The sequence below is a fragment of the Lynx rufus genome, unplaced genomic scaffold (genome assembly GCF_022079265.1).
Source record: "Lynx rufus isolate CCGP_SWC_20201006 ecotype Redwood Valley unplaced genomic scaffold, mLynRuf1.p SCAF_7, whole genome shotgun sequence".
Taxonomy (NCBI): Eukaryota; Metazoa; Chordata; class Mammalia; order Carnivora; family Felidae; genus Lynx; species Lynx rufus.
Genome location: NW_025814889.1, coordinates 76,973,951 through 76,999,132, shown reverse-complemented (window position 1 = coordinate 76,999,132; position 25,182 = coordinate 76,973,951). Strand labels below are relative to the sequence as shown.

The 25,182-nt window shown below is 40.2% G+C and overlaps 1 protein-coding gene across 3 annotated transcripts in view; it reads left to right on the top strand.

The window, feature by feature from the left end:
• Positions 1-3,247: 3,247 nt before the first annotated feature.
• LIMA1 (LIM domain and actin binding 1) overlaps positions 3,248-25,182 on the top strand; it is a 42,836-nt gene continuing 20,901 nt past the window's right edge. For 2 of the 3 annotated variants that reach the window (XM_047067305.1, XM_047067304.1), the window contains exons 1-3: positions 3,248-3,283; positions 12,524-12,988; positions 24,814-24,898. In XM_047067305.1, coding sequence (XP_046923261.1) covers positions 3,266-3,283; positions 12,524-12,988; positions 24,814-24,898 — 568 coding nt within the window. In that variant the 5' untranslated portion in view covers positions 3,248-3,265. Of the gene's footprint in view, positions 3,284-12,523; positions 12,989-24,810; positions 24,899-25,182 lie in introns of all 3 variants that reach the window. The other variant, XM_047067303.1, reaches the window with a different exon arrangement.

Below are 25,182 nucleotides of genomic sequence, written 5' to 3'. Positions count from 1 at the left end.
TCTTCCAAGAGTTTTATAGTTTTAGCTCCTACCCTTAGGTCTTTAATCCATTTTGACTTAATTTTTATATATGGTATAAGGCAAGGGTCCAACTTCTTCTTTTTTTTTTTTTTTTTTTTTTTTTTTTGCATGTGGAGATCCAGTTTCCCAGCATCATTTGTTGAAAAGACTGTCCTTTCCCTATTAGATGGTCTTGGTACCCTTGTTGAAAAGCTCTTGACTACATATGTGAGGGTTTATTTCTGGGCTATATTCCTTTTCTTCTCCCCCCTAACAAAAATTTTAATGTAGGAAGCAACATGTGAACATTACATTTAGATGGTAAAAGTCACCTTACAGTTATATGACATATATGAAGTAATATACTGCTGGCTTAATGGAAAACGTAACAGTTGTGACAGTCATGCTTAATACCTTGGTTAAGTAAAGAGAGAAATGGACAGGGGTGGCACAGATATATGCAAAGATTTCACAGTTCAAATATATTTAGCCCTTCTGAGAAAATGCAGATGGGAAATCTGTGGCAAATATTTCTGTAATAGGGTGACTTCCATCCATTAGTAATCATTCTGTTCATGCAATTGAAGTAACTGTAATTGTTTTTGACTGGGCTCTATTCCGTTCAATTGATCTATATGTCTTTATGCTAGTATCATACTGTTTTGTTGTGTTTGTTTAATTGTGATATGTTATACATAACATGTAATTTATCATTTTAACTATTTTTAAGTATACAATTCAGTGGCATTGAGAACATTCACGTTATCAGGCAACCATCACCATCATCCCTTTTTATAGCTGCATAGTATTCCATTACAGGAATACGTTGTAATTTATTTACCATTCCTGTGCTAATGGAAATTCAGGTTGTTTTCAGTCTTTTGTTATTACAGTTAATGCGCTGACAAATAATATAAAAGTCATTTTTGCTTGTGTGAGTGTATCTATAGGACAAATTCCTGTTTCAGAATCAATTCTGTTTCAAATTGATGGATCACAACATTTGTGCTTTTGTAAAATTGACAAAATGCCACCATAAGGGTTTTATTAATTTACCCCCAGTATATCAGCTTAAAAAAAAAATCTTTCCCTACTTCATAGGTTAAAAATGTTTTAGTGTTGGGGCATCTGGGTGACTCAGTCAGTTAAGTGTCTGGCTCTTGATTTTAGCTTAGGTCACGATCTCCCAGTTCATGAGATTAAACCCCACATCAGGCTCTGCGCTGACAGACTGGAGCCTGCTATGGATTCTCTCTGCCTCTCCCCTCTTCACTCTTTCTCTGTCTCAAAATAAATAAATAAACATTAAAAAAAAGAAACAAAACAGATTAATGTAAGGGAAGCGGGGGGGAGAGAAGAACGGGAAGCAAACTATAAGAGACTCTCAATGATAGAGAGCAAACGGGGGGTTGCTGGAGGGAAGTGGGTGGGAGTTGGGCTAGATGGTGATGGGTATTGAGGGCGATGGGCACCAGGTGTTGTATGTAAGTGCTGAATCACTAAATTATACTCCCTGAAACCAAAAAAAAAAAAAAATAAGTTGGTTTTGGAAAAGTAAGTTGGGCCCTTCCCCATTCCGCTTTTTTCTTTTTCTCTCACCTCCTTTTCCTTCTCCAAGTGACTTGTGAATTCGGAAGTTCTACCTTAAGACAGAGAACAAGTAGCTCTTTTCTAGGGTTGGGTTGATGCTGAGTTCTAGGCATGTAAGCCCAAGGAGAGGCATGGGGTGGGGATATTCTGGGTGATGGTGCTGCCTTCTGTGCTTGACTCAGAGGCCCTGGGGAAGCCAGGTTAAGGTTGTCCTGGGTGGCCTGGGGATTTGCTGCAGCCTAGACATCCCAGCCCATCTTTGCCTTCAAATGGAGAAAACCTAATCCCCTCTGAGAAGCCCTGGGACTTCTGTTGTTTCTCAGGGATCTTCTGATCCAAGTAAGAAAAAATGATGAAAGGGGCACCTGGGTGGCTCAGTCAGTTAAGCGTCTGACTTCAGCTCAGGTCACGATCTCACACTCCGTGAGTTCAAGCCCCGCGTCGGGCTCTGTGCTGATGGCTCAGAGCCTGGAGCCTGCTTCAGATTCTGTGTCTCTCCCTCTCTCTGCCCCTCCCCTGCTCATGCTCTGTCTCTTTCTGTCTCAAAAATAAATAAAAACATTTAAAAATTAAAGAAAAATGATGAAAGTAATCATAAAATTAAAATAATTAAGTTATACATGCTTGTTTATCAAATCTAAAATGCCATCCACTGTAGCCTTGCCAATATTTTATGCATCACTCAGAAAAAAACAAAAACACTGCCAATTAAAAGGACCAGTGCTTGCTTAGCACATAAACTTTTCTCCTCACATATCACCCTTATTCATACCTAAAACAGTAAAAACAGTTTTTCTTTAAGTGCCAAATCACATGTAATTTCTTTAAAGACATTTTCAGTGGCATTTAAAATATGTGTAATACCATCAACTACATTGAGCTAAAGTGACAATACCAAGAATTTAGATTACACTCACACATGCACAGGCAGTGTGACTAGCTCTCCATCATTTGGCAAGAACTGTAAGATTTCAGAGGCATTAGTGCCCGGGGGAAATGTGCATCCTCGTTCAATGCCATGTTACATCCTTTGGCTAATTGCAAAGTGTTTTTAATGCACGTGATCTCATTTAACCCTCACAGCAACCTTGACAGGAGATCTATAAAGCCATTTTCTAGATAAGGAAACTGAGGTTTACAGAGGTTAAGTGATCACAGTTAATGAGACATCAAAGGGGGATTTAAACCCCAGACTTTCTGCTCTATTTAGTTATTTCCCAGCGTTTGACCTCCTCGCCTTGGACCTGTTAGACCAGACCGGATGACTGTACCAGTGCAGGAAGTGAGGGCTGCTCTGATTCTCTTCTTCTTCTGCTGGAGTTGATTAAAGACACTTGCTGGCAGAAATATGTAGGCAGAAGTGGTTTTCTTAAAGGATAAAAAAAGTAAAAACAGGGCACCTGGGTGGCACAATCGGTCGCGCCTCCGACTTCGGCTCAGGTCATGATCTCGCGATTCATGAGTTCGAGCCCTACATTGGGCTCGCTGCTGTCAGTGCAGAGCCCGCTTCAGATCCTCTGTCCCCCTCTCTCTCTGCCCCTGCCCTGCTTGTGCTCTCTCAAAAATAAATAAACATTAAAAAAAAAAAAGTAAAAACATAAATTTAATTTGAGAACATTCTCTTTCTCCCCCCCCCCTTCTCTGAAGGTACCAGAAAGCCGCCGAAGAAGCAAACATGGAAAAGAGAAGAAGTGTAAGTATTGAGGAGCCCCAGGGCATGTGGAACTTCTTGATAAAGCCTGCGTGGTCCAGCCACCTGCAGCCTCTGTGGGGCTTGGGCTCCATGTCAGCTGAGCCAGGCAATGGTGCCAGCTGCTCTGATTTGTGAGCCATTTACTCATGAGGATGTGGTTCAGGTGCAGGGAATCTTACTTTTCCACTGAGGTTCTCCTTTTGAACCCCTTTCTCTTCCCTGAGTTGAGTGAAAGATAGAAGGCCAAGTGCTTTGCCCGAGGTTAGTAAAATGGCTTACTAATTCTGCTCAAATTAGAATACAGGGTTTCCTAGGTTCCATCCCTTGTTCCAAATCAAACAACCAGAATTTCTGTATTTCTGCATTTAAATGGTAGCAGCTGTGCCGCTGTCGTCATCCTGGGGTTCTTTGTTTAAAGCACACTTCTTGACCCAGTCTAGTTAGCAAGTTTCTTAGCTGCAGGATCCATCAAAGGCTAAAACCTTAGAACAAGCTCTTTTGCTCTCATTCTCTACTCTCCCTGCTGGCTAGCTTCCAGCTGGGCTGGAGAATGTATTTCTTTTGAAATCTTACTTGATTTAATCTTGTGAGGAAAAAAAATCTCACTTATTTGGGTAAGAATTCTTTAATTTGGCTGGCATTACAGAAACATCCTCCTAGCGGTTTTTAGTACCTAACCTATTTAAGTTAGTGCATAACGTGCCCCTGTCAATTTGTTCTCTCGAAGGGGGTAATGTTGACCAGGTCTTTGGCATAATTTTCCTGTAATTAAAAAATGGGTCCCTTGTGGTCCACTGTAAGCAAAAGCTACCATCATTTCACTCAACTGCTGGTTTCTTTCCTCCTCTCTCTCCCGCCTGTTATTTTTCCCCTTCCTCTTTTCTTCCTTCCTTCTTTCAGTGGTTCATTTAGCAAGTATTCACGGGTCACCTACTAGGTGCCAAGCACTGTTTTAGCCACTAATACAGACTACGATTCTTCCGTCATGGAGTTTGCGATAGTGGGAGAGACGGACAATAAAGAAATTTTGTCAGGTGGTGGTTAATGCTAAGAAACAACACAAAGTGGGTAGGAGGGATAGAATGTAGGGTGGTCCAGGAACACCTCTGATGAGGGGACACTGGAGTAGAGATATGAAGATACAAACCAGGGAGAAGAATGATTAGGGCAGAAGGAAGAGCACATGCAAATGCCCTGAGGCAAGAACTTTGTTGATGTGTTTGAGGAATAGGAAAAGCAAAATCATAGCCACTACGAGGACCAGGGCTTTAACTCTGATCACATGGGGGCCTTCAGAGGGTTTGTGTGCAAAGGAGTGATATTATCTGACTTAAATTTTAAAAAGAGGAGGAAGAAATTCTAGGAACAATGGCAGATGCATGGAGACAATTTATAAAACAATTGCCGTGATTTAGGCAAGAGATGATAATGGACTGGACTGGAGTAGTTATATAGGTGATGAGAAGTGGTCAGGATTTATACTGAAAGTAGAGAAAGAGAAAAATGGTGAATGGCAAAAATAATTTTGGCTCAAACACCTGGAAAAATAACATTAATTGAGATGAAGAAGTCTGTAGGAAAAGCAGGTTTAGAGAAGGGAAAATGGTAGAAGCTCAGTTTGGGGCATGTTAAATGTGAAATGCTTTAAGACTTCCAAGTAGAGATTTTTTTTAATGTTTATTTATTTTTGAAAGAGAGAGAACAAACAGGGAAGGGGCAGAGAGAACAGGAGAGAGAGAGAGAGAGAGAATCCCAAGCAGGCTCCATGTTCAGCACAGCACCCAATGTGGGGCTCGATCCCACAACCCTGGGATCGTGACCTGAGCCGAAATCAAGAGTCGGACCCTTAACTGACTGAGCCACCCAGGCGCCCCCTATGTAGAGATGTTATATAAGAACTTGAAACTGGAAGAGATGTGAGCTGGAGATAGGATGTGTGTGTATCAAAGTATCCATGGTATTTAAAGACATGAGATGCATGTGATCACTTAGGGAGTGAAAGGAGATAGAGGGGAGGTCTGAGGACTGAGCTCAAGAGCACTTTGATGTTTCAAGTTGGGAGATAAGGAGGAACCAGCAAAGGAGACTGAGTAGGAGCAGCTGGTAAAACGACAGCAGAAACAAGAGTCTGGGTGCCAGAAGCCAAGTGAAGAAAGTGCTTCTAAAAGTTTTGTTTTGCTTCTGAGAAAGAGAGAGAGCACGGGAGGGGCAGAGAGAGAGGGGGAGAGAGAATCCCAAGCAGGCTCTTCACTCTGCAACCCCAATGTGGGGCTCAAACTCACAACCGCGAGATCATGACCTGAGCCAGAATCAAGAGTCGGATGCTTTACCAACTGAGCCACCCAGGTGCCCCAAGAAAGTGCTTCTAAAAGGAGAGTTATCATCAGAGTCAAACACCCAGAAAAAGCTGAGAACTGACTATTGGAGCAACATGAAGGTCATTGGTCACCTTGTGCTGTTTGGGAGGCCTGACTGAAGTAGGTTCAAGACAGGGGGATGATAAAAGTTGATACCACGAGTGTAGACAAACACTTGTGGAGCCTCTCTTAGGTGCCAGGTGCTGAAACACAAAGAGGAATAAGATGTGGTCCTTGCCTTCAAGGGACTATTTAGAATGTGGAAAATAGAGTTTATAATCCCAGTGCAGTAAGTACCATGTTAGAGAAATACTCGTGGTGCTGGGGGAGAGTTTAGGAGAAACTTTTAACCTGGACTGTACCATGTCAAGGAAGGCTTCCCAGAAGTGGTGCCTGACTAAGCCCAAAGGATAAATAGGAATTAGTCAAGCAAAGGGGGCAAGGAAATGGCAGAGCAAGTGACACATGCACAGCATGGACACATGAGAACAGGCACATTTGACATTTGAAAAGATAATTGTCACATCCACCAAGATGGAGAGTTCAAGAAAGGAAACAGATTAAAGGGTGAGAGGTAAAGAGAGGAGAAAGGAGACTTCAGCCTTAGGCAAGGATAAATGTAAGATGTCTATAGGATTTCCAGGTAGAATTCCAGGTATGGAGAGGGATCTGGCTAGAGTTATAGGGTCTGAGTCATCTCTAGGCAACTGGTGGGTAAAACCAGAAGGTAGATGACGTCATCTACAGGGAATATGTAAGTGAACAATGAGGACCTAAGACAGAACCTTGAGGGACCCCAGCATACAAGGTAGGGACAGAGGAAGGGAAACCTGTAAAGAAGACTGAGGAGTGGCCAGAGAAATGGGAAGAACCCTAGAAAAAAAGGGGTATCTCACAAAAGCCATGGAAGGAGGGAATTTTTTTAAAAGCGGAGGGGTAGTCAGTAATGTCAAATGCTATAGAGGGATCAATTAAAATAAAGCAGAAGTGTCCACTGCATTTGCCAATTGAGGCAAAAGGATATGAGTAGGTAATTAAAAAAGAAAAATAGGGGCACCTGGCTGGCTCAGTTGGTAGAGCTACAGGACTCTTGATCTCTAGGTTGTGAGTTCAAGCCCCACATTGGGAGTAGGGTTTACTAAACAAACAAAAAAAATTTTTTTAATAAAAAAAGAAGAAACAGGGGCGCCTGGGTGGCGCAGTCGGTTAAGCGTCCGACTTCAGCCAGGTCACGATCTCATGGTCCCTGAGTTCGAGCCCCGCGTCAGGCTCTGGGCTGATGGCTCAGAGCCTGGAGCCTGTTTCCGATTCTGTGTCTCCGTCTCTCTCTGCCCCCCCCCCCCCGTTCATGCTCTGTCTCTCTCTGTCCCAAAAATAAATAAACGTTGAAAAAAAAAAAAAAAAAAAAAAAAAAAAAAAAAAAAAAGAAGAAACAATAAACATGAAAAAAATGCTTAGCCTCACTAATAATAATAATAAATGTAAATTAAAATAACCATGAGGTATAAATTGTAATCTAAACATTTGGCAGATTTTTTTTATTGGATAATAATTAGTATGTGAGGAAATATGAACTCTCACATACTGTTAGTATAGTAACCATACTATACTGTTCAACACCTTGCTTTAATCACTTAACATGCTTTTTGATATCTTCACATGTAAATATAGTATCTAAAAAAATAGAGTATATAAAAATAGGTTAAAAAATTTGAGAGCATATGCACCAAATCATTGGCAGTGGGTATCTTGGGTGGCAGGCATAGGGAAGTCAAATAGGGAAAATAAGAGCATACATTCAAGGCATGTGTACATTCCTATATTGACTGTGACTTTTTTCCCCCAATGAGATTTTTATTACTTTTGTAACTGGGAAAAATTATTAATAATAAGATTATAAAATGAAAATATTAGAGACCTAATCAGTGATCTTGACTGGAGCTACTTCAGAAGTGTTTGGGCAGTAGAGTTAGTGTGAATATAGAGCGTTCAAGTAGAAATAGCAACTACAGACGGTGCTTTCAAGACCCTTAACTATAAAATGCAAGAGATAAAGGAAGACACAAAAGTTGAGGGATGGTTACTTTTTTTTTAAACACACTTTTAATTTTTAAATAATTTTGGATTTACACTAGAGTTATTAAGATAGCACAGAGACATTATCAACAATAGCCAAACTATGGAAAGAGTCCAAGTGTCCATGGACTGATGAATGGATAAAGAATATGTGGTGTATACACACACACACACATGCACACACACACCGGGATATTACTCAGCCATCAAAAAGAATGAGATCTTGCCATTTGCAACGATTTGGATGGAGCTAGAGTGTATTATGCTAAGTGAAATAAGTCAGTTACAGAAAGACAAATACCATCTGATTTCCCTCATATGTGGAACTTAGGAAACAAAACAGATGAACATATGGGAAGGGGGGGAAGAGAGGGATGCAAACCATAAGAGACTCTGAAGGATAGAGAACAAACTGAGGGTTGATGGAGGGAGACTGGTGGGGGATGGACTACATGGGTGATGGGTATTGAGGATACTTGTTATGATGAGCACTGGGTGTTATATGTAAGTGACAAATCAGTAAATTCTCCCGAAACCAGTCTTATACTATATGTTAACTAACTAGAATTTAAATAAAAATTTGGAAGAAAAAAAAAGAATATTACAGAGAATTCTGATATGCCTCTACTTACCTCCCCCTAATGTTAACATCTTGCATAATTCTGAAACATTTATCAAAACTAAAAAATTCACTGATACAATGCTATTAACTAAACTATAGAATTTATTCAAATCTCACCAGTTTTTCCCACTAATGACAGAGGGGTTGCTTTTTTTTTTTTTTAATGTTTGTTTAGTTTTGAGAGAGAGACAGAGCTCGAGCAGGGGAGGGGCAGAGAGAGAGGGAGAGATGCAGAATCCGAAGCAGGATCCAGGCTTTGAGCCATCAGCACAGAGCCCGATGTGGGGCTCGAACTCACAAACCATGAGATCTTGACCTGAGCCTAAGTCAGACGCTTAACCGACTGAGCCACCCAGACGCCCAAGGGTTACTTTTGGACAAATCCACTAGACTTGTCAGAAGTCTGAATTGTCTCCTGAAGAACAGGGAGAAATATCCATATAAATTAGTAGAAGTGACTGATCAGATGAAAGAATACTTGTATTCTACCATGGAAAGCAACTTAGAGAAACATTTGGGAGCAAGAGGGTACATTTATTCCTTTAGTAAATAGTGGGATCAGGTTATATGATAGCCTGGATTCCCAGAAGTTTACTTCTCCTTTTCTCTTCCTCTTCCACATACATCTAGGAAACAGAAATAAAGACCATTAATACTGCCATCAGTTATATTTTCAGGTTCCTTTCAAGCATGCAGTATAGCACTTCTTGAAATCTATGCTTTGGTCACTCATCTCCATAATGACTAGCTACCACTTTTCTGAGAGTCTCTCAGCCTAGGAATTTCTTCCCTTCCTTGGAGGCTGTACATTCAGGTAGTCCATATTTCCAACTCCACTGCTGTCTCCTACCAAACATCCTCCTGCTTTTAAGATGAAGATACCCCTGCTAAGATTTCAACACTAAAACTCATTTGACCCAGCCTCTTTATTTTACGGGTGGAATAACTGAGACAAAGAGAGGAAAGGACTTATCCAAGGCCATACATCTCAGAATGACAGTGCTGGGACACATCCCAAAGTCAAATGTTCCTGCAGAAAAGACATTGTGTTGCATTTCCAGGTTGTGCCTAATCTGGATTCAGGCAGCCAGTTCTGATCCAGAGGCAAATCTGCCAAGATTCTCAGCCTTGCAGGGTAGAGTGAACAGCGTTCTGGATGTCACTTTGAGAGAGGAAGCTACAGTAATGTAGCAACTAACAAGGTCCTTGAAACCTTGCAGTCTCCGTGACTTCCCACTGCCTACTCTAGGAAACTACTTGGGACAAAGTTAAACCCTTGATACAAAGGACATCAACTAGAATTTCACCTTATTTTGTGCCCCACACCCCTACTCTGGTACAGTGGAGACTGTAAAGAGAAAGAACAAGAAGAGACTGTAACCCAAGTTCAGGATTTGGGAGATGACTGGCTACTTACTGTGCTTGATCATCATGAGGTATGGCTGGAGGAGTAGGGAGGGCCACCCACATAATATTAATTGTCACCACTAAATTGGGTGCCTGTTTATGTCACATACTGCAACTACATGCTTTAATGTAGTCACATCTGTTCTCCATACTAGCCCAGGATTGTGGGTTGCAGAAATTAAACTTGCCCAAGGTCACTTGGCTGGGTGGGGCTGGATTATACTAGTAACAGCTGTTGTTGTAGAAAATACAGATAAAGAGAAGAAAATAGAAGTGGCCCATTATGCCTTATCCAGTGATAGCCCAGGCCATCGTGCTGTCCAAACTGCTTTTAGCAATTGCTCTTGTTCTACACCTTCTTGCTGCCTTACCTTCCCCAGAAAGCCTGTAACCACTGCTGCTTCCCCATTTTTTGCTCTCCTCACATCCTAAAGACCTGGACACCTGGCGTTGCCTGGGTATGTTGCCAAGAGTGATTTAAGGGTACGGGGCCTTTAACGCTGTCCAACCATGCAGCCCTTTTTGTCCCCACTTCAACACTTTTGGACCTGTTTCCTTTAAGGACTCCTTTTAGGGGCGCTTTAGGTGGCTCAGTTGGTTGAGCATCCAGCTCTTGATATCAGCTCAGGTCATGATCCCAGGGTCGTGGGATCCAGCCCTGTGTTGGGGCTCTGTGCTGAGTGTGGAGCCTGCTTGAGATTGTTCTCTCTCTCCCTCTCTCACTTTGCCCCCCTTCCCCACTTGAGCTCTCTCTCTCTCTCTCACACAAAAACAGAAAACAAAAGAACTCCTTTTAATAAAAGAGCACATTTACTCCTAGCTACAATGTCCCCTAAGGGATGTCCTCCACCCATACCCGTTTTGGGACACTGCCGTTACTCCATCCCACAGATCCCTCCCTCCCTGGTCATCACAAGTAAAGTAGAAATGGTCATTTTCAAGCTGCTTACATTAACATCAAAAAAGTTTTAATATTCTGTAGCAGATTTTTGTGATAGGACGATGATGTATAGTTTTATTTTTTTATTCATTTTTATTAAATAACAAATACACATTTATTGTAAAAAGAAAGAAAAAAAATACAAACGCCCACAATCCACAATCCAAAGGTAACTTATTAACATCCTGATGTCTTTTCTTCCAGCTATGTTTCTGCTTATATTTATAAATACACATGTGCATTATAAAGTGGGATTATGCTGTCTTATAATTTGCTTTTTTCCGCTCAAAAGCATCTTACGAGCATCTTTCCATGTCAGTAAATACACTCTGATCACATGGTTACTGAGAAAAGTAGTGTCCAGTTCCCAAGACAAAATGCCACTTAGATTCTCAGGGCTCCTATTTAGGCAGGGCAAGGGCAGGGCAGGTGAAGTTGGAGACCGGGATGACTCATCCATTGTGTGGCAGAAGGTAGCATTGAGCAAAGCATGTTGCCAGAGTTAAGGCAGCACCGGTGTTCAGAGCAGTTTTTTAATTCTTTTCCAACAAGAAAATTTTGGGGGGCTTCTTGTATCTCTGATCCGTTCATGCTTCCACCAGTGAATCATCTTGTCAGTAAAGATTTAAACACTAAAATCAGGCAGTTGTTCTTCTGTAAGTTTTTTTTTTTTTTTTCCAAATCTTGGTGCTACTTGATGAAGTGAATTCAGAAGAATAATAGGGTGAGAGACTTAATTCCCAATATAGCTGCTAATCCTGTTTAATTCCCCGAAGTCTTTCAGTCCTAGGTGGTTTGTCCTTTCTTTGTAGAGAGACGGGTGAGTCACAGACCACAGGAACGGAGAGAGCGCGAAGGTATTGGAGTTCGTGGTTTGTTGGGAACTGGGGCTGTTCGCTTTATTTATAGGAAAGCTTTCAGAGTCCGGGACATGGAATTTCACTTCATCAAGCACATTTCCTCGGTTCTTGAAGAACAACAGTGGCAGTTTCCAGGTTGTTTGCAGTCTGTCTTATGTATAAATTCGTTCCGTTTCGACCCAGGTGAAAGTGGCACTCCCTGAGATGTGAAAACGTGTGTCCTTCAATCAAGAAAGTGGGTGGTGGTGTTTTCATATGAAGCTTGGGTGTTTTTCTACCAAAGGATCTGTGAAGTAGTAAATTTCCTGATAACTGAGAATTTACACATGGACAAACATGTAGCGAAGAGCAGGGAAAAAAAGAGGATTAGGTTCTTATGTAAAAATAGAATTTGATTGTTCATATGCCTGTAGATTATGTCAGATATGATGAAATATAATTTATGCAAATACATGTAAAAGTCTGGTGAGTTCTTTCGGTTTCTTTCAATAGTTTCAATCCCTGATGATTATTGGTATTGGGTGGTTTCAGCTACACTGCCTCTTTGTTTTATTTAAAAGAAGAAAAAGATTCACCATGTAATTTTGTGGTATGTAATGAGGAACTTGTATTAATGCAGATTTGTGGTATTTAAAGTATCTAGTATTTTGCTTTTTCTTTCTTGTTTTTCTTATTAATCTCTGGATAAAAATCCCTCGTCTCATTAGATCTGGGCTCTCCTTTCTTCTCATTTTGTCCTTATAAGGCTATCCTGTTTTATCACTTCCTGCTTCAGCTCCTGACTTTTTCTCTCTTCCCCTCTCCCTCTCCCAGGGTGGATGCTTTCTCCATGTGGCAGGACTGTAACTGTTCCCAGCTGTCCGAAACGCCAGTGGACCAGGAGCAGCTTAGAGTTTTAACTTTCATTTTACAAAGAACAGCATGTTTGAATGTTTCAACAGGCAAGTTATAACTGGCACTTACTTCTTGTTCTTCTAGAACACTGAAAATCTCCCCCAGCACGTTAGAAGGGGGATCCTGACTGTGTTAAAGAAGAAGTGGGAGAACCCAGCCCTGGGAACGGAGTCTCACACGGACTCCCTGCAAAACGGCAGCGCTGAGGTCAGACACGGAGGCAACCGTCCTCCCGGTGAAGTGGCAAGAAGGTCTGCCTCTGGGGCCGAAGCTGACCAAGAAGAACCCGTCCATCCCAGACCTAGACTAGGATCGCCTTCTGAAGCCCTCAATCGGTATCCGTATCCCCGCACCCAGGGCAGTGAGCATCTTAAAGACCACTCGAAAGAAAGTAAAAAAATGGAAAATTGTCTAGGAGAATCCAGGCATGAAGTAGGAAAACCCGAAATCAGTGAAAACACAGAAGCTGCAAACAAAATAGAGAAATATAATGTTCCGCTGAACAGGCTTAAGATGATGTTTGAGAAAGGTGAACCAACTCAAACCAAGGTAAGGACTGGGCCGGTTTCAAACTTGGGAAAGGCAATTCAAGTAATTGACGCTATTTTTCTGAACTAGACAGTTTGAGTAGTGGCCAGCATGTCTTTCAATTCAATGTTAAATGAATTAATTAAAAGTCTTGAATTATGTACAGAGATGCTAAGTTTTGCGGATCTCTGACCCAGTTTCACGTGAAATCAGGCACACACAGGGATTCAGTTTAGTATCTAGAAATGAAGAGAGTTTGAGGCTGATTGGATTTTGTTTTTGTACGCTTGCCCTTTTAATTTGTCTTCCTGTGCCTTTTGTCATTTGTAGCTTGGGGGGGGGGGTGGAATTTCTGCTGAATCTCTCTCCCCTTGGACACAGCTGCAGGCTGAGTGTTAAGGCCAGAGTTTAACATGAAGACTAAGGCTTAGTTGTCTCTTTGCTAGTGGACTCCTTCTCCTCTGAACTTCCTCATCTGTGCCTTCCAACAAATGTTTTCTATCAGCTAAAATCCTCTCCCAGGAAAAATCAATGAGGGTAGCCAGACTAGCTGTAGCCTTCAGGAGTTTTGACTTGCAAATGCACAGGGTTGCATTTTCCTAGGACTGCTAATGAAATTTGATCCTTCGTGTGGATTGCAGACCGGGTACCCAGAGGGAATTACTTAACTAGAAAATGAGTTACATATGCTGGTGACTTATAACACAATCCAGGGGCGGCAGAGCTGGTAAAATTTTCCAGTTTTCTCATACTTTCCTGCATATCTGGCTTTGTACATGGGGATGGTTTGTTACAACAGTCATTATAATGAAATAAACAGATTTGACAGGAAGCAAAGCCATCATTTTCTCTACATTCCATCTAGATGGGAAAGCTGAAATTTTTTAAGCTAAATATTTGGCCCAAATCCCTACATGTGTGAAGTAATGGTATAAGGCCTTCTTTCTGAGACAAAAATTCGAGAACCCGTCCAATAATCTTCAGTTATGTTTGACGTGACTTAGTTTATCTCTTCCCATAACTTGCAGTGCCTGTAGCTTTCCTGACTAGAACAGTTCTTGGATGTTTTATGGGATCATCTATTTAAAGGATGTAGTAAGAATTTTTAAAGGTTTGCAAACCTAGAACCCTTTCCTCTGCATGAGTTTTAGCTCTATTTTAACACTGGAACCAGTTGGCAAGAGATGTAACCACAAAGCAGTTTTATGACTTTTCTTAAACTCTCATCCCTCTGTTTTTAGTCCTCTAGGGCCTGCCAACTCCCTCTTTCTCCTTTATGGTCTTAATAAAAAAAAAAAAAAATTAAATTTAAATGGGAAGAAGAATTTTAAGTGGAAGGGAAAAAATGTCAGAAATCCTAAACAGAGAGGAAGGGGTTTTTGTTGTGACTCAAAGCACCATTGTAAGTCTCCTCCTCAGAGACCCTGTTAGGGGCAGGACGGCTGATGTCATGCTAGCACACACAATGTCGATTCAGTGCAAAAGCCTGGTGCATGTCGAAACTGGCCTAAGGTAGGAAATGACTGGGATTGCAGCAAACAAAAATGCTGATTATGTGGTAGGATCTGGTGAGAGACTTTTTTCTCATACATGTCTGGCGAGAGATGTGTCAGAACAAGCCTATCATTTTGTGGCTGGTCAGAAGTGAAGAAAGACTCCTCATATAAAGAAAGATCCATCTAAATCTCTAATGGCACTGGACAGCCTGACTGTTAATGGTATAGGAAAAAGGGGGGGGGGGTGAGTGTCTAAGTTGACCTGGACTTTTTAGATGGCTTTTAAAACTTCCTGACTAAACAGTCATTTGTCACTTAATGGAGTGCTTAGTCAAACAGAGCTGCCCGCGGTTTTATAGCGGTTTCTAAGCATCATTGTGTTTCATTTACTTTGAAAAGTTTTATCTAATATTTCCAAAAAAAATGCTAAAGTTTTGTCTACTTTAGCTTGAGGAATAACTAATTAGTTCGAAACTGGATTATGGTTATTGTTAACATGATTTCAGCTTTAACATGGATAAGGCTTTAATCAGGAAGTTACATAATTGGATCTTTGGAAGGAAGCTCTCACAAATATGGTAGGGACACTAGAAATCTTTTTCGGAGCAAGAGCCTGCAAGAAAGAATGTATACTTCAGAACTAACAAATGAGTACCTCAGTGAGACAAATGAATATAGTAGGGACAAATTGGTTCCATAATTAAATTTTAGAGAACTAGACTGAATCTCAACTAACTAGCTGGTCAGGGGCAGGGAGCACATAGATAATGAAATACATGATCTGTCTAATGTGTTGTCCTAAATCTTTTTATCAGTTATTTACAGGAGACAAAATTAATTGGCTTGACTTCCACTTTTCTTAGTTCCTCTTGTTCCCTTTTGCCCGAGATAGTTTCTGTTCTTGTCCACTTTTCTTCCTGATCTCTCTGCCCTCCTGGTTTTTTCTTTCTCCTTGTGAAAAAATCTCCTCTCTTTCCATGACTCTAAGACGTGAACCCCCAAACTAGGTTCTGATCCTCGGTTCTTACCCCAAGTTTCAGCCTCATATTTCTGGTTGCCTGCCAGATCAAACATCTTTCTTTGAATATCCCTTAGGCACTCAAGTTCAAGAAGGCTACAAAAGAATCCATTGTCTTTCTAACTAAAAACCTGCTTTACCCAGGTGTCCCTTAATATATCACCATGTACCAAATCTCTTCGTCTGTGAAAGTTGGGATCAGTTCTTCCTTCTCCGTGTTTCTTCCTCCCAGTCGGTCACTTACTAAGCCGTCTAAATAAGCCTACCCTCTATGTGCTTCTCAAGTATGTGCCATTCTGTCTGGTCCCATAGCATTGCCACCACCTCCGCTGTCAGCTTCTCTGTTCCTTTCTCCCATCCATCCTGTACACCGTTGCTATTTATCTTTCTAAATAGAGTTGTAAATTAGTTTACCCCCTTCATTTTGATATCTCAGGATTAATCTTTATTTAATATTTGGGTCCTCCACAATCTGAGCTCAACCTGCCTTTCAGTCTCTAGCCAATCTTATACTTAAACTCTGTATTAACTCCTCACTCTCTAAATTATTCCTGCCTATCCCCTGCATTACTGCCTTCTGAAATCTTACTCCTCAAGGTCTATCAAGACTGTGAGGTCTTACCTCCATTTCTGTCAGATAAGTTAAGCAACCCTTCTCATTCTCCTATAGAATTTTCTTTTCACTTCTGTTTGGGCACTTATATCATGCTTCCCCTTAATAGTTGTGTATAAATTTGTATACTCCCAAAGTCTATAATTTCTTCCAAAGTAATGATGTTTTTCTTCCCCAGCGGTTAGCACAGTGACTTAGCTCTTAGTGTTTATTTAGTTAAAGGAAGAAACGAAGCTTAGAATTCAAATAGCTTATAAGTAATAAGAATTGATTAAAGGCTTTTCTTCACTTACTCTCTACCTTTGGTGAATAGATACATTACCCAGGTCAGATGTTTTAGTTGAACGTGATGGTTCTAATTCCTATGAACAAATGAGCAGTGGATGGATTAATATAACCTACCATCATTACTAGGAAGAAGAAACTCCCCAATGACATATACTGAAGTGGTTTAGCATTTCTATCCTCATGTATATGTTGATCTGGATTTTTGGTAGCTGAGGTAACTATTCTGTACATCTTTTTATGAAAAAGATAGCTGATTAACTAGTCCTAACCAACATTCAGTTGTCATCGGGTTGACATTTGAATCCATAACCTTTAGAAACCAGGATGTGGTTATTCAAAAAATTAAGTGCCCCTTCTTTCATGCCCAGGAATGACCAACCAGTGTAATGAGCATGTGACAGGCTCATTAAGTCTCACTTCTTTCTGTTTGGTTCGTAACATATTTGGTTCACACAAATCCTTGGCTAGGAGAGTAAAGACCAAATATTTGGATAATATATTTCTACCTTCACAACCTATTTAAATTATTGTCTTTGGCTTGGGTCGATGGAACCAGTTAGGTGTAATACAAGAAAATAAGACTAGGCTGTGGATATTCGTTGATTGTTTTACGAAGATGCAGACTACTGCTTCTTCCATGTAGTGTTTCCATTTTCTAGGAGAGGAGTTAGATAAAGAAAGAAAGGAGAGAAGAGGAGAGAATACCTCCTCACCAAACGTCATTGTTTCCTAAAACACATAAACTCACTCATTTGCTCATTCTTTAAGACTAAACAAGGATGGGAAATAGTAATAAGAAAATGAAAAGTTTATCCACAAGTGAAAAGAATTAAAACTATTTAGAAATTTTGTTTCTCCTTTTATCCCTGTTTATTCATGGTATATTTTTTTATTTAAAAAAATTTTTTTAACGTTTATTTATTATTGAGAGACAGAGAGAGACAGAGCACGAGTGGAAGAGGGGCAGAGAGGGAGGGAGACACAGAATCTGGAGCAGGCTCCAGGATCTGAGCTGTCAGCACAGAGCCTGACACAGGGCTCAAACTCCCAAACTGGGAGATCAGGACCTGAGCCAAAGTCGGATGCTCAACCGACTGAGCCACCCGGGCGCCCCTATTCATGGTACATTTTAATGCTTCCACTTAGTCGTATTTTAATTGTGTTAATTTGTCTTATATGACAAAGACAAAACAGTACATTCAGCTAAAATAGAAGAATCTAAAATAAAAATGGAAGTTTCCCTTGTCCCAGCCAGCCCCCTTTTCATTGTTCACTACTTCTCTCCCTTTCTACTCCTACGCCCTTAAATTTCCCTTAGAATTTCTGTTCCTCTTTTTACCGGGATGACTGTATGAATGGCTGGCACCAAAACACCAACAAAAGCTGCACTTGTTAATGGGAGAGTAAAACCATCCTTCTTCAAACAGCCTAATATTTTTGTGGTTTTTCTTCTTGTAATTTCCTGGAAGCAACATTGGTATCTTGTTCACCTTTATGTATCTCTGGTACATAATAGTATATATGTGTTGGTGTAGTGGAGCAAGCCCTTGAGCAAATAAGGTCACCAGCTAAAGTTCATTAGATGTTTTATCCATAGCCAACCAATCTATAATCTACCTCAAAGAAACAATTTATGTTTGCCTTCTTGAAGAATGGGTAGGTATCCATAGGGAATCTACAGTGTTATAAAATTATCCATGACATTTAATTTTCTCCTTTCTTGGGTAACAACTGCATGTGTTCTTTTATCCACTTAATGTTATCTTAATAACATTTTTCATCTGCTTTCTTAATGTCTTTTCTTTTTTTAATGTTTACTTATTTTTGAGAGAGAGATTGAGTTGAGTGGGGGAGGGACAGAGAGAGAATGAGACACAGAATCTGAAGCAGGCTCCAGACTCTGAGCTGTCAGCACAGAGCCTGATGCGGGGCTCAAACCCATGAACCATGAGATCATAACCTGAGCCGAAGTTGAGCACTTAACTGACTGAGCCACCCAGGTGCCCCTTCTGCTTTCTTAATGTCTTCAGTAAGTCATTTGAAATTATATTCCAATAAGAGGAAAAGAGACTTGAATAACTGTCAACACACTGTAGGGTCTAATGTAGTCGTCCAAATGTTGGGGAGTATATCCTTAATTTGCTTATCAGCAAATCATAAATCTTAAATTGACCTGACATTAAGCCTCCAATAGATACATTGCTAGAGCTTTCAATATGGATATGGTAACTGGTTTTGTTAAATAAACACAAGAATTATCTTTGGTTTTCTATCAGTGCCATCTTTCTCATATTAAAAGTAATTTTTTGCCCATTTATTGTAGTCACCTATGCTTTATAGCTTCTTTTATAATTTCAAAATGTAAGTACACTGTAAGTACAAGTGTTATTTTAACTGACCTCTCTTTATAGTGGATTATTTCTCATAAAGACTCACACCAGTGTAAATTACGTTTTATTTACCCTTAATTAGTAACTCATTAATTCTTTCATCTTTTGTGGTAAGGTAATAATGGATCCAGGTGTAAAGACGCCGGTCAAGGAATTCTGATATTTTTCACTATGGCTGTCCTTGATGTACCAACTAGAGACCAGTCATCTCTTTTCTGTTTACTTTCAGGCCAACTAATTACTTACTGGTATCTAGCTGGTTTCATTATAATAAAACATGTTGAGAAGTTAAAAACATGTTGAAAAGTAATGTCAGAGGAATGGAACATTCTATTTGCAAGGTTGGCTGCATTAGAATTTGAAGTAGCCAGAAAGACTTTATTAACCCCCCAATTATGATATCATACCTTTCTGGTATCAGACTCACTCCTGGATTGGACAGTATAGGTGTGTATACCCGGATGAATATATTAGTCATTTCCTCTAGCCTTTTAACTCACTGATGAGTTACAGTGAATGAAGAGTCCCTATCAAAATCTTTGACATAGGGACTCCTGGCTGGTCAGAGGAGTGTGTGACTCTGGATCTCAGGGTTGTGGGTTCAAGCCCCATGGTGGGTGTCAAGATTACTTAAATAAGCAAAACTTAAAAAAAAATAAAAATTTTTAAAAAATGTTTCACATAAATCCTAGAGCCATAAGGGATTGTAAAGTTATTTAATCCAGCTCACTGCTGTCAGTTAGGATGTTAAAATCCCTAATTTACAGATGGAAACAGCTAAGGTCAGAGAAGTTTACTGATACACCCAATGTCATTTGGCTAATTAATATCAGAGTAAGGACTGAAATTGTCTAGTAACATCTCTACCATGTAACAGTATCTTCATTAATATTGTAGTAACTGTTTATTAGATAAAAACAACTGGCCATGGCCTTACTTATCTGAAATCTAAGGAAGCCAGGAAAAAATTTAAATATATCAACAGTTGTATCCTCAAAGACTTTAGCTCTCTATCTTCCCTCTTCCCACGCTTTATAGTCTCATAACTGAATTTAAAAATTTTTAAGTTTATTTATTTATTTTTAGAGAGAGAGCATGAGCAGGGGAGGGGCAGAGAGAGAGGGAGAAAGAGAATCCCAAGCAGGCTCCACACTGTCAGTGTGGATCCCAATGCAGGGCTTGAACTCATGAACCCAAGAGATCATGACCTGAGCCGAAACCAATAGTTAGACACTTAACTGACTGAGCCACTCAGGCACCCCTTGTAACTGAATTAGAAGCCTCAGGGCAATGAAGACAAGAAACATGCTGGAATGCAAGAGATTTCAGGGTGCTTGGGTGGCTCAGTGGTTTGAGCATCAGACTCTTGATTTTGGCTCAGGTCATGATCTCATGGGTTTGTCAGTTCAAGCCCTACATCTGGCTCTGTACTGACAGTGTGGAACCTTCTTGGGATTCTGTTTCTCTCTGTCTCTCTCTCTCTGCTCTCTGTCTCTCTCTCTCCCTCCCTCTCTCCCTCTCTCTCTCTCTCTCTCTCTCTCTCTCTCTCTCTCTCTCTCACACACACACACACACACACACACACACAGTAAACAGAAGAAGAAAAAGCCAAGTAAACCAGGAAAAACCAGTAACTTTTATCAGGAAAAAATAATAAAACAACTGTGCACAATGATATGCTATCACTGCATGACTAGTTTTTACATGGTTTTAGTCCCTGTGTGCTGTTTTGTGTGCTTTATCTTTTGTTTGGTCTTTTTTATATTGACTTTTCTATGTATCTTCCTAGTTCATGTGGTTCTCCGTTTATAGCAATATAGTATTTCATTATGGTTTAATTATGCCCCAGTAATTAGATATTTTTCGAGCCTAATAAAAAACTCTAAGCATCGTGGCAGAAACGTTTTGTTTTTAGTTATTTTAGGGGGAGGGCTATATTACTAAAGTGGTATTCTCATGACCAAAAGTATATAATTCATTAAACATTCTTCTTACATATTCTCAGCTGTTCTCAAAGATTGTACTACTTTATAATACTATTAGCATAGCCTAAGAACATATTTAATTCTCTAGCACCTTGTCAGCATTTGATTTTATCATTTTTATCTATTTATATTAATAAATTACTTCTCCTTCCTTTTCTTTTTCCCCCTAATTGTAAGAATATACACATAGTTGGGGCACCTGGGTGACTCAGTTGGTTAAGCATCCAACTTGGGCTTAGGTCATGATTTTGTGGTTCATGAGTTCGAACCCCATGTTGGGCTCTGTGCTGACAACTTAGAGCCTGGAACTTGCTTCAGATTCTGCCTCTCTCTCTCTCTCTCTCTCTCTCTCTCTCTCTCTCTCGGCCCCTCCCCCGCTCACACTCTGTTTCTCTCAAAAATAAATAAACATTAAAAACATTGTAAAGAATATACACATACTTTTTGTAGAATGCTTAGAATACAGAAAATATAGAGAAATCCCACAACCTGGATGCAACTGCTCCTTCTATATATTATTGTTCTACTTAAAAGATCTTTATTTTTTCTGTTTTTTTTCTACCTGAAGAAGGCAATGTTTGTCTCTCCGTACTTTGAGAAATTAAGGCTAGGTTTTGTCTACATGCTATGGATAGTTCAGCGAAGTCCTATTTTCCCTAAAGGCCATCCTTCCTCTACCCTTGACTTTCAGGGATGAGAGTCTGAAGGAAGGTCAGACTTGAAAGGTTGAAGAAAGTGGTTGAGAAAGGTAGAAGGTAAATTATAAAGTGTTGAGAATCAACTTTTAAACAGAATTTTTCCTAAAAATTATGGGGATAGGAAATCCTGCATTTAACTTGATATTTGAGACCTCACTTACTATATTTCTTTAAGAAAATTTTCTGGAGAAAAGAAATTCTGCAGACCACTAGCTAAAAGCCCTAAGCTCTTGTTCTCCTAAGGGTACGTGTTGATACATTTGGTTTAGGGATTCTCAGTGACTATTTAAAGAGGCGTTCCCACTAATGAGAGTTACTATAGTCAGCTGACAGGAAGGAGGACTTGTGGGTTGGGGGGAGGCCAAGCCTTAGGAAATTCCAGAAAGTCTTAAAGTGTCTTGTCTTTTCTCTCTTCTCTTAAAAGGCTCCCTCAGGCATCTGAGTAAACAGGGCTGAAATGTGATAAAAGTGTGTTACAGAAGAGTATTTCAGTATCAGAATTCCTGGGTGTGTGTGTGTGTGTGTGTGTGTGTGTGTGTGTTTCTACTTCCTTGAGAAATATTAGAGGAAACTCCTCCTTCTTCCTGTACCTCAAATTACCACTTATAAAATGAGGATCATAAAATTCATCGTAAATGCTTCTGAGTTTTTGTTATTCTTTAAAAAAAATTTTTTTTTAACGTTTATTTATTTTTGAGACAGAGAGAGACAGAGCATGAACAGGGGAGGGTCAGAGAGAGGGAGACACACAATCTGAAACAGGCTCCAGGCTCTGAGCTGTCAGCACAAAGCCCGACGCAGGGCTTGAACTCACGGACCGCGAAATCATGACCTGAGCCGAAGTCGGCCGCTCAACCGACTGAGCCAGCCAGGCGCCCCGAGTTTTTGTTATTCTTAATATTTGAAGGATTTGGAGGTGAAATGGTATCAAAAGAAATGCTTTGTGCTTTGCCTGGAATCTCATTAAAAGCTTTCCCATCTCAGAGCTGTGGTCCTCCTCAGAACCAGCATCAGTATAACTTTGATTTCCAGAGACATTTCTCTCTATTTCTTCTTTAAGACCAAGTGGCTTTGCACAGTCACTTTTTTAGTATTTGGAAGAAAACAATTCCAAGTACTGATACCCTCATGAACCTGAAGGCTTTAAAAAAGAAAAAGGCTCTCGACTTCATTTAACCTGAAGGTTTAAATTAAAAGCGAGCAAAGATGGAAAATATTATGTGCCTAAAACCAAAGTAAGCCTCTGCCCTGGCAAGGCATATGTCCTGGTTCTAAATGAGCTTGCTGCCAGTTATGCCAGTGCAGGGACTCTGCAGGAGGCAGAGAGGGACTTGACCATGAGCACAGACTGAAAACAGCTCTCTGCAGGTTGCGGCAGATAACACATACTCTTAGAATTGAACTTTACCTTTGACAGCATGTAAATATTGGAAATATTGCTTCAGTATTAAGGATTCAGAGCCCGTTCCCTTTCGGTTAAAAAAAAAAAAAAAAGTGTATTTGCAGGCTCTCTCCCTTTTTTGAGCCCGGAAAATTCTTTTATAATACTCGTCTTACAGTGAAGCAGCATTCAGAATAAGTCTTTGGAATTTCCTTTCCTTTAATTATCTGCAAATGAACAATGTTTTGAAGATGAAAAAACGTGGATGGGGAGGGTGTCCTGCCAAACTTATCTGTTTGTTTGGCTGGTGATGTTCATTATCTGTTGTGTCATGTAAGTCACATGGGTGTGGTTGATGTTGGTGCAGCTTACCTGAGTATGGTGTGGCAAGGTTAGAGTTGCTATCTATTATTTTATTTTTTTTATCAATTCATAATGTTAATAGCAAAGCCGACTGAAAATAAATGATATTAAGTGTATGTTGAATTTACAAGAAACTATTGTCATTGGTGTGGTACAAACAAACCAGCCTGTGGCTCTGATTTCTGAAGCGGCATGTTTTCTGTCTCAGTGGAGGTGGGGGAGGATTGAAAAAATGATAGTTCACAGTCTCAAACTTTACTGTTGACTTGATTAGCCCATTGAACATAAAGGTTTAATAGCGATTTACTAATGTTGAATTCAGAAGAGTGCTAAGTGTTTTACTCTTATCTCCTGTCATACCAGATTTCAGATATCTTTCCTACTTCAAGTTATCTGGAAATAAGTTGAGATTTGAATGATAGGATCTGGTTGAAGGCTCTCATTACAAGCTGAATAAACATGACATACCCTCTGTGTACTATGTCTGGGAACATTCTGTGACACTAAATGTCTTTCTCTTGAGTTACTTTTCCAGGCTTAAAAATTATAATTTGTAACTTTAATTAGAGATCTACCCTAGATGTGAGAGATATAAATGTAGTAATTTATAGGAATCACAAAATAACGTATTAAAAAAATCTGTACCACCCACTTTTCCATTTAAAAAACAAAAAACATGGTCTCTGCCAGGGACACACAATACGCGTTGTAATGGAAGTGTGGCCAGGGACCTTAGAAACAGAGGGAGGGCAACTTAGATTTAGGTAGGAGAGATAAGGTGTACTTCACAGAGAGAAGGTTGCTCAGCCTCCGCCGAATCTTGAAGGAACAGACAACCAGAGGGACAAAAGGATAATGGGAGAAGGGAACTCATGTATACTATGGACCTCACAGCAGTTTGCTTTTCCTGGAGGGTAAAGAGTGAGGAAGGGAATACTCAGAGAAGGTAGGTAGGTAGGGACCAGATGTAGAATGGGTCTTCTGTGACACACTAAGCACTTTAGATTTAATGTAAGGAGTGATTAGGAATTTTTAAAGAATTTTGAACAAGGGAGTGATATAGATTTATATTGGGGGATAATTACTTTCTATGACTTGGGATAATGGCAGCATCATACAGACTTGATTGGAAGGTATAGAAGAACTGATTAGAAATGTAATGCAATAGTCCAAGGAAAAGATGACGATGGGAACCAAGGCAGCAACAGCAAGTATAAAGTGGGAGGGAGCGGGGAAACAAAGAGCAGGTAGGTAACAGCCATCGATCCGGACTTAGCAGTTTGGGAGACATGTCAGTATCATCTGGGGCATGAGGATTCACCTCCATGCTGTTTAAATTACTAAGTTTTCTGGTTAAGCTGATTAGGCAGTGATGATTACCAGAGAGAATTACCTATATACAGTTACTTATTTTTCCCTGGGCACCTGTCAATATGTACTGCTTCATATTTATAATGCTAAAAACACATTCTGTGGAATGTAAAAACAAATGTAAAATCTAATTCCTTGTGGATTTTGTTAATAAAAGAGATTTGCAGACCTCTTTTCTGAACATTCATCAAGATTTCCCATCTCCTGTGTAAACCTTCTTGCTGGGTTTTGTTTTCCAAGCAGATTCTTCGGACCCAAAGCCGTAGTGCAGGTGGAAGGAGGATCTCTGAAAACAGCTATTCTCTGGATGATTTGGAAATAGGCCCAGGTAAGCAGAGTTCCATGTATGTGAAGTTCCCTAGGAAATACTCAGAAGTAGCTATACCTTTTGGTCTCATGCTCAAAGCTTTTAGAGAAGAGTGGCACAAATTAAAAGGAAGTCTGTGGGGTGCCTGGGTGGCTCCGTTGGTTGAATGTCCAACTTCAGCTCAGGTCATGATCTCTTGGTTAGTGGGTTCAAGCCCCGCTTCAGGCTCTGCTGGCAGGTCAGAGCTGGAGCCTGCTTCAGAGTCTGTGTCTCTCTCTCTCTGTGTTCCTCCCTCACTTGCACTC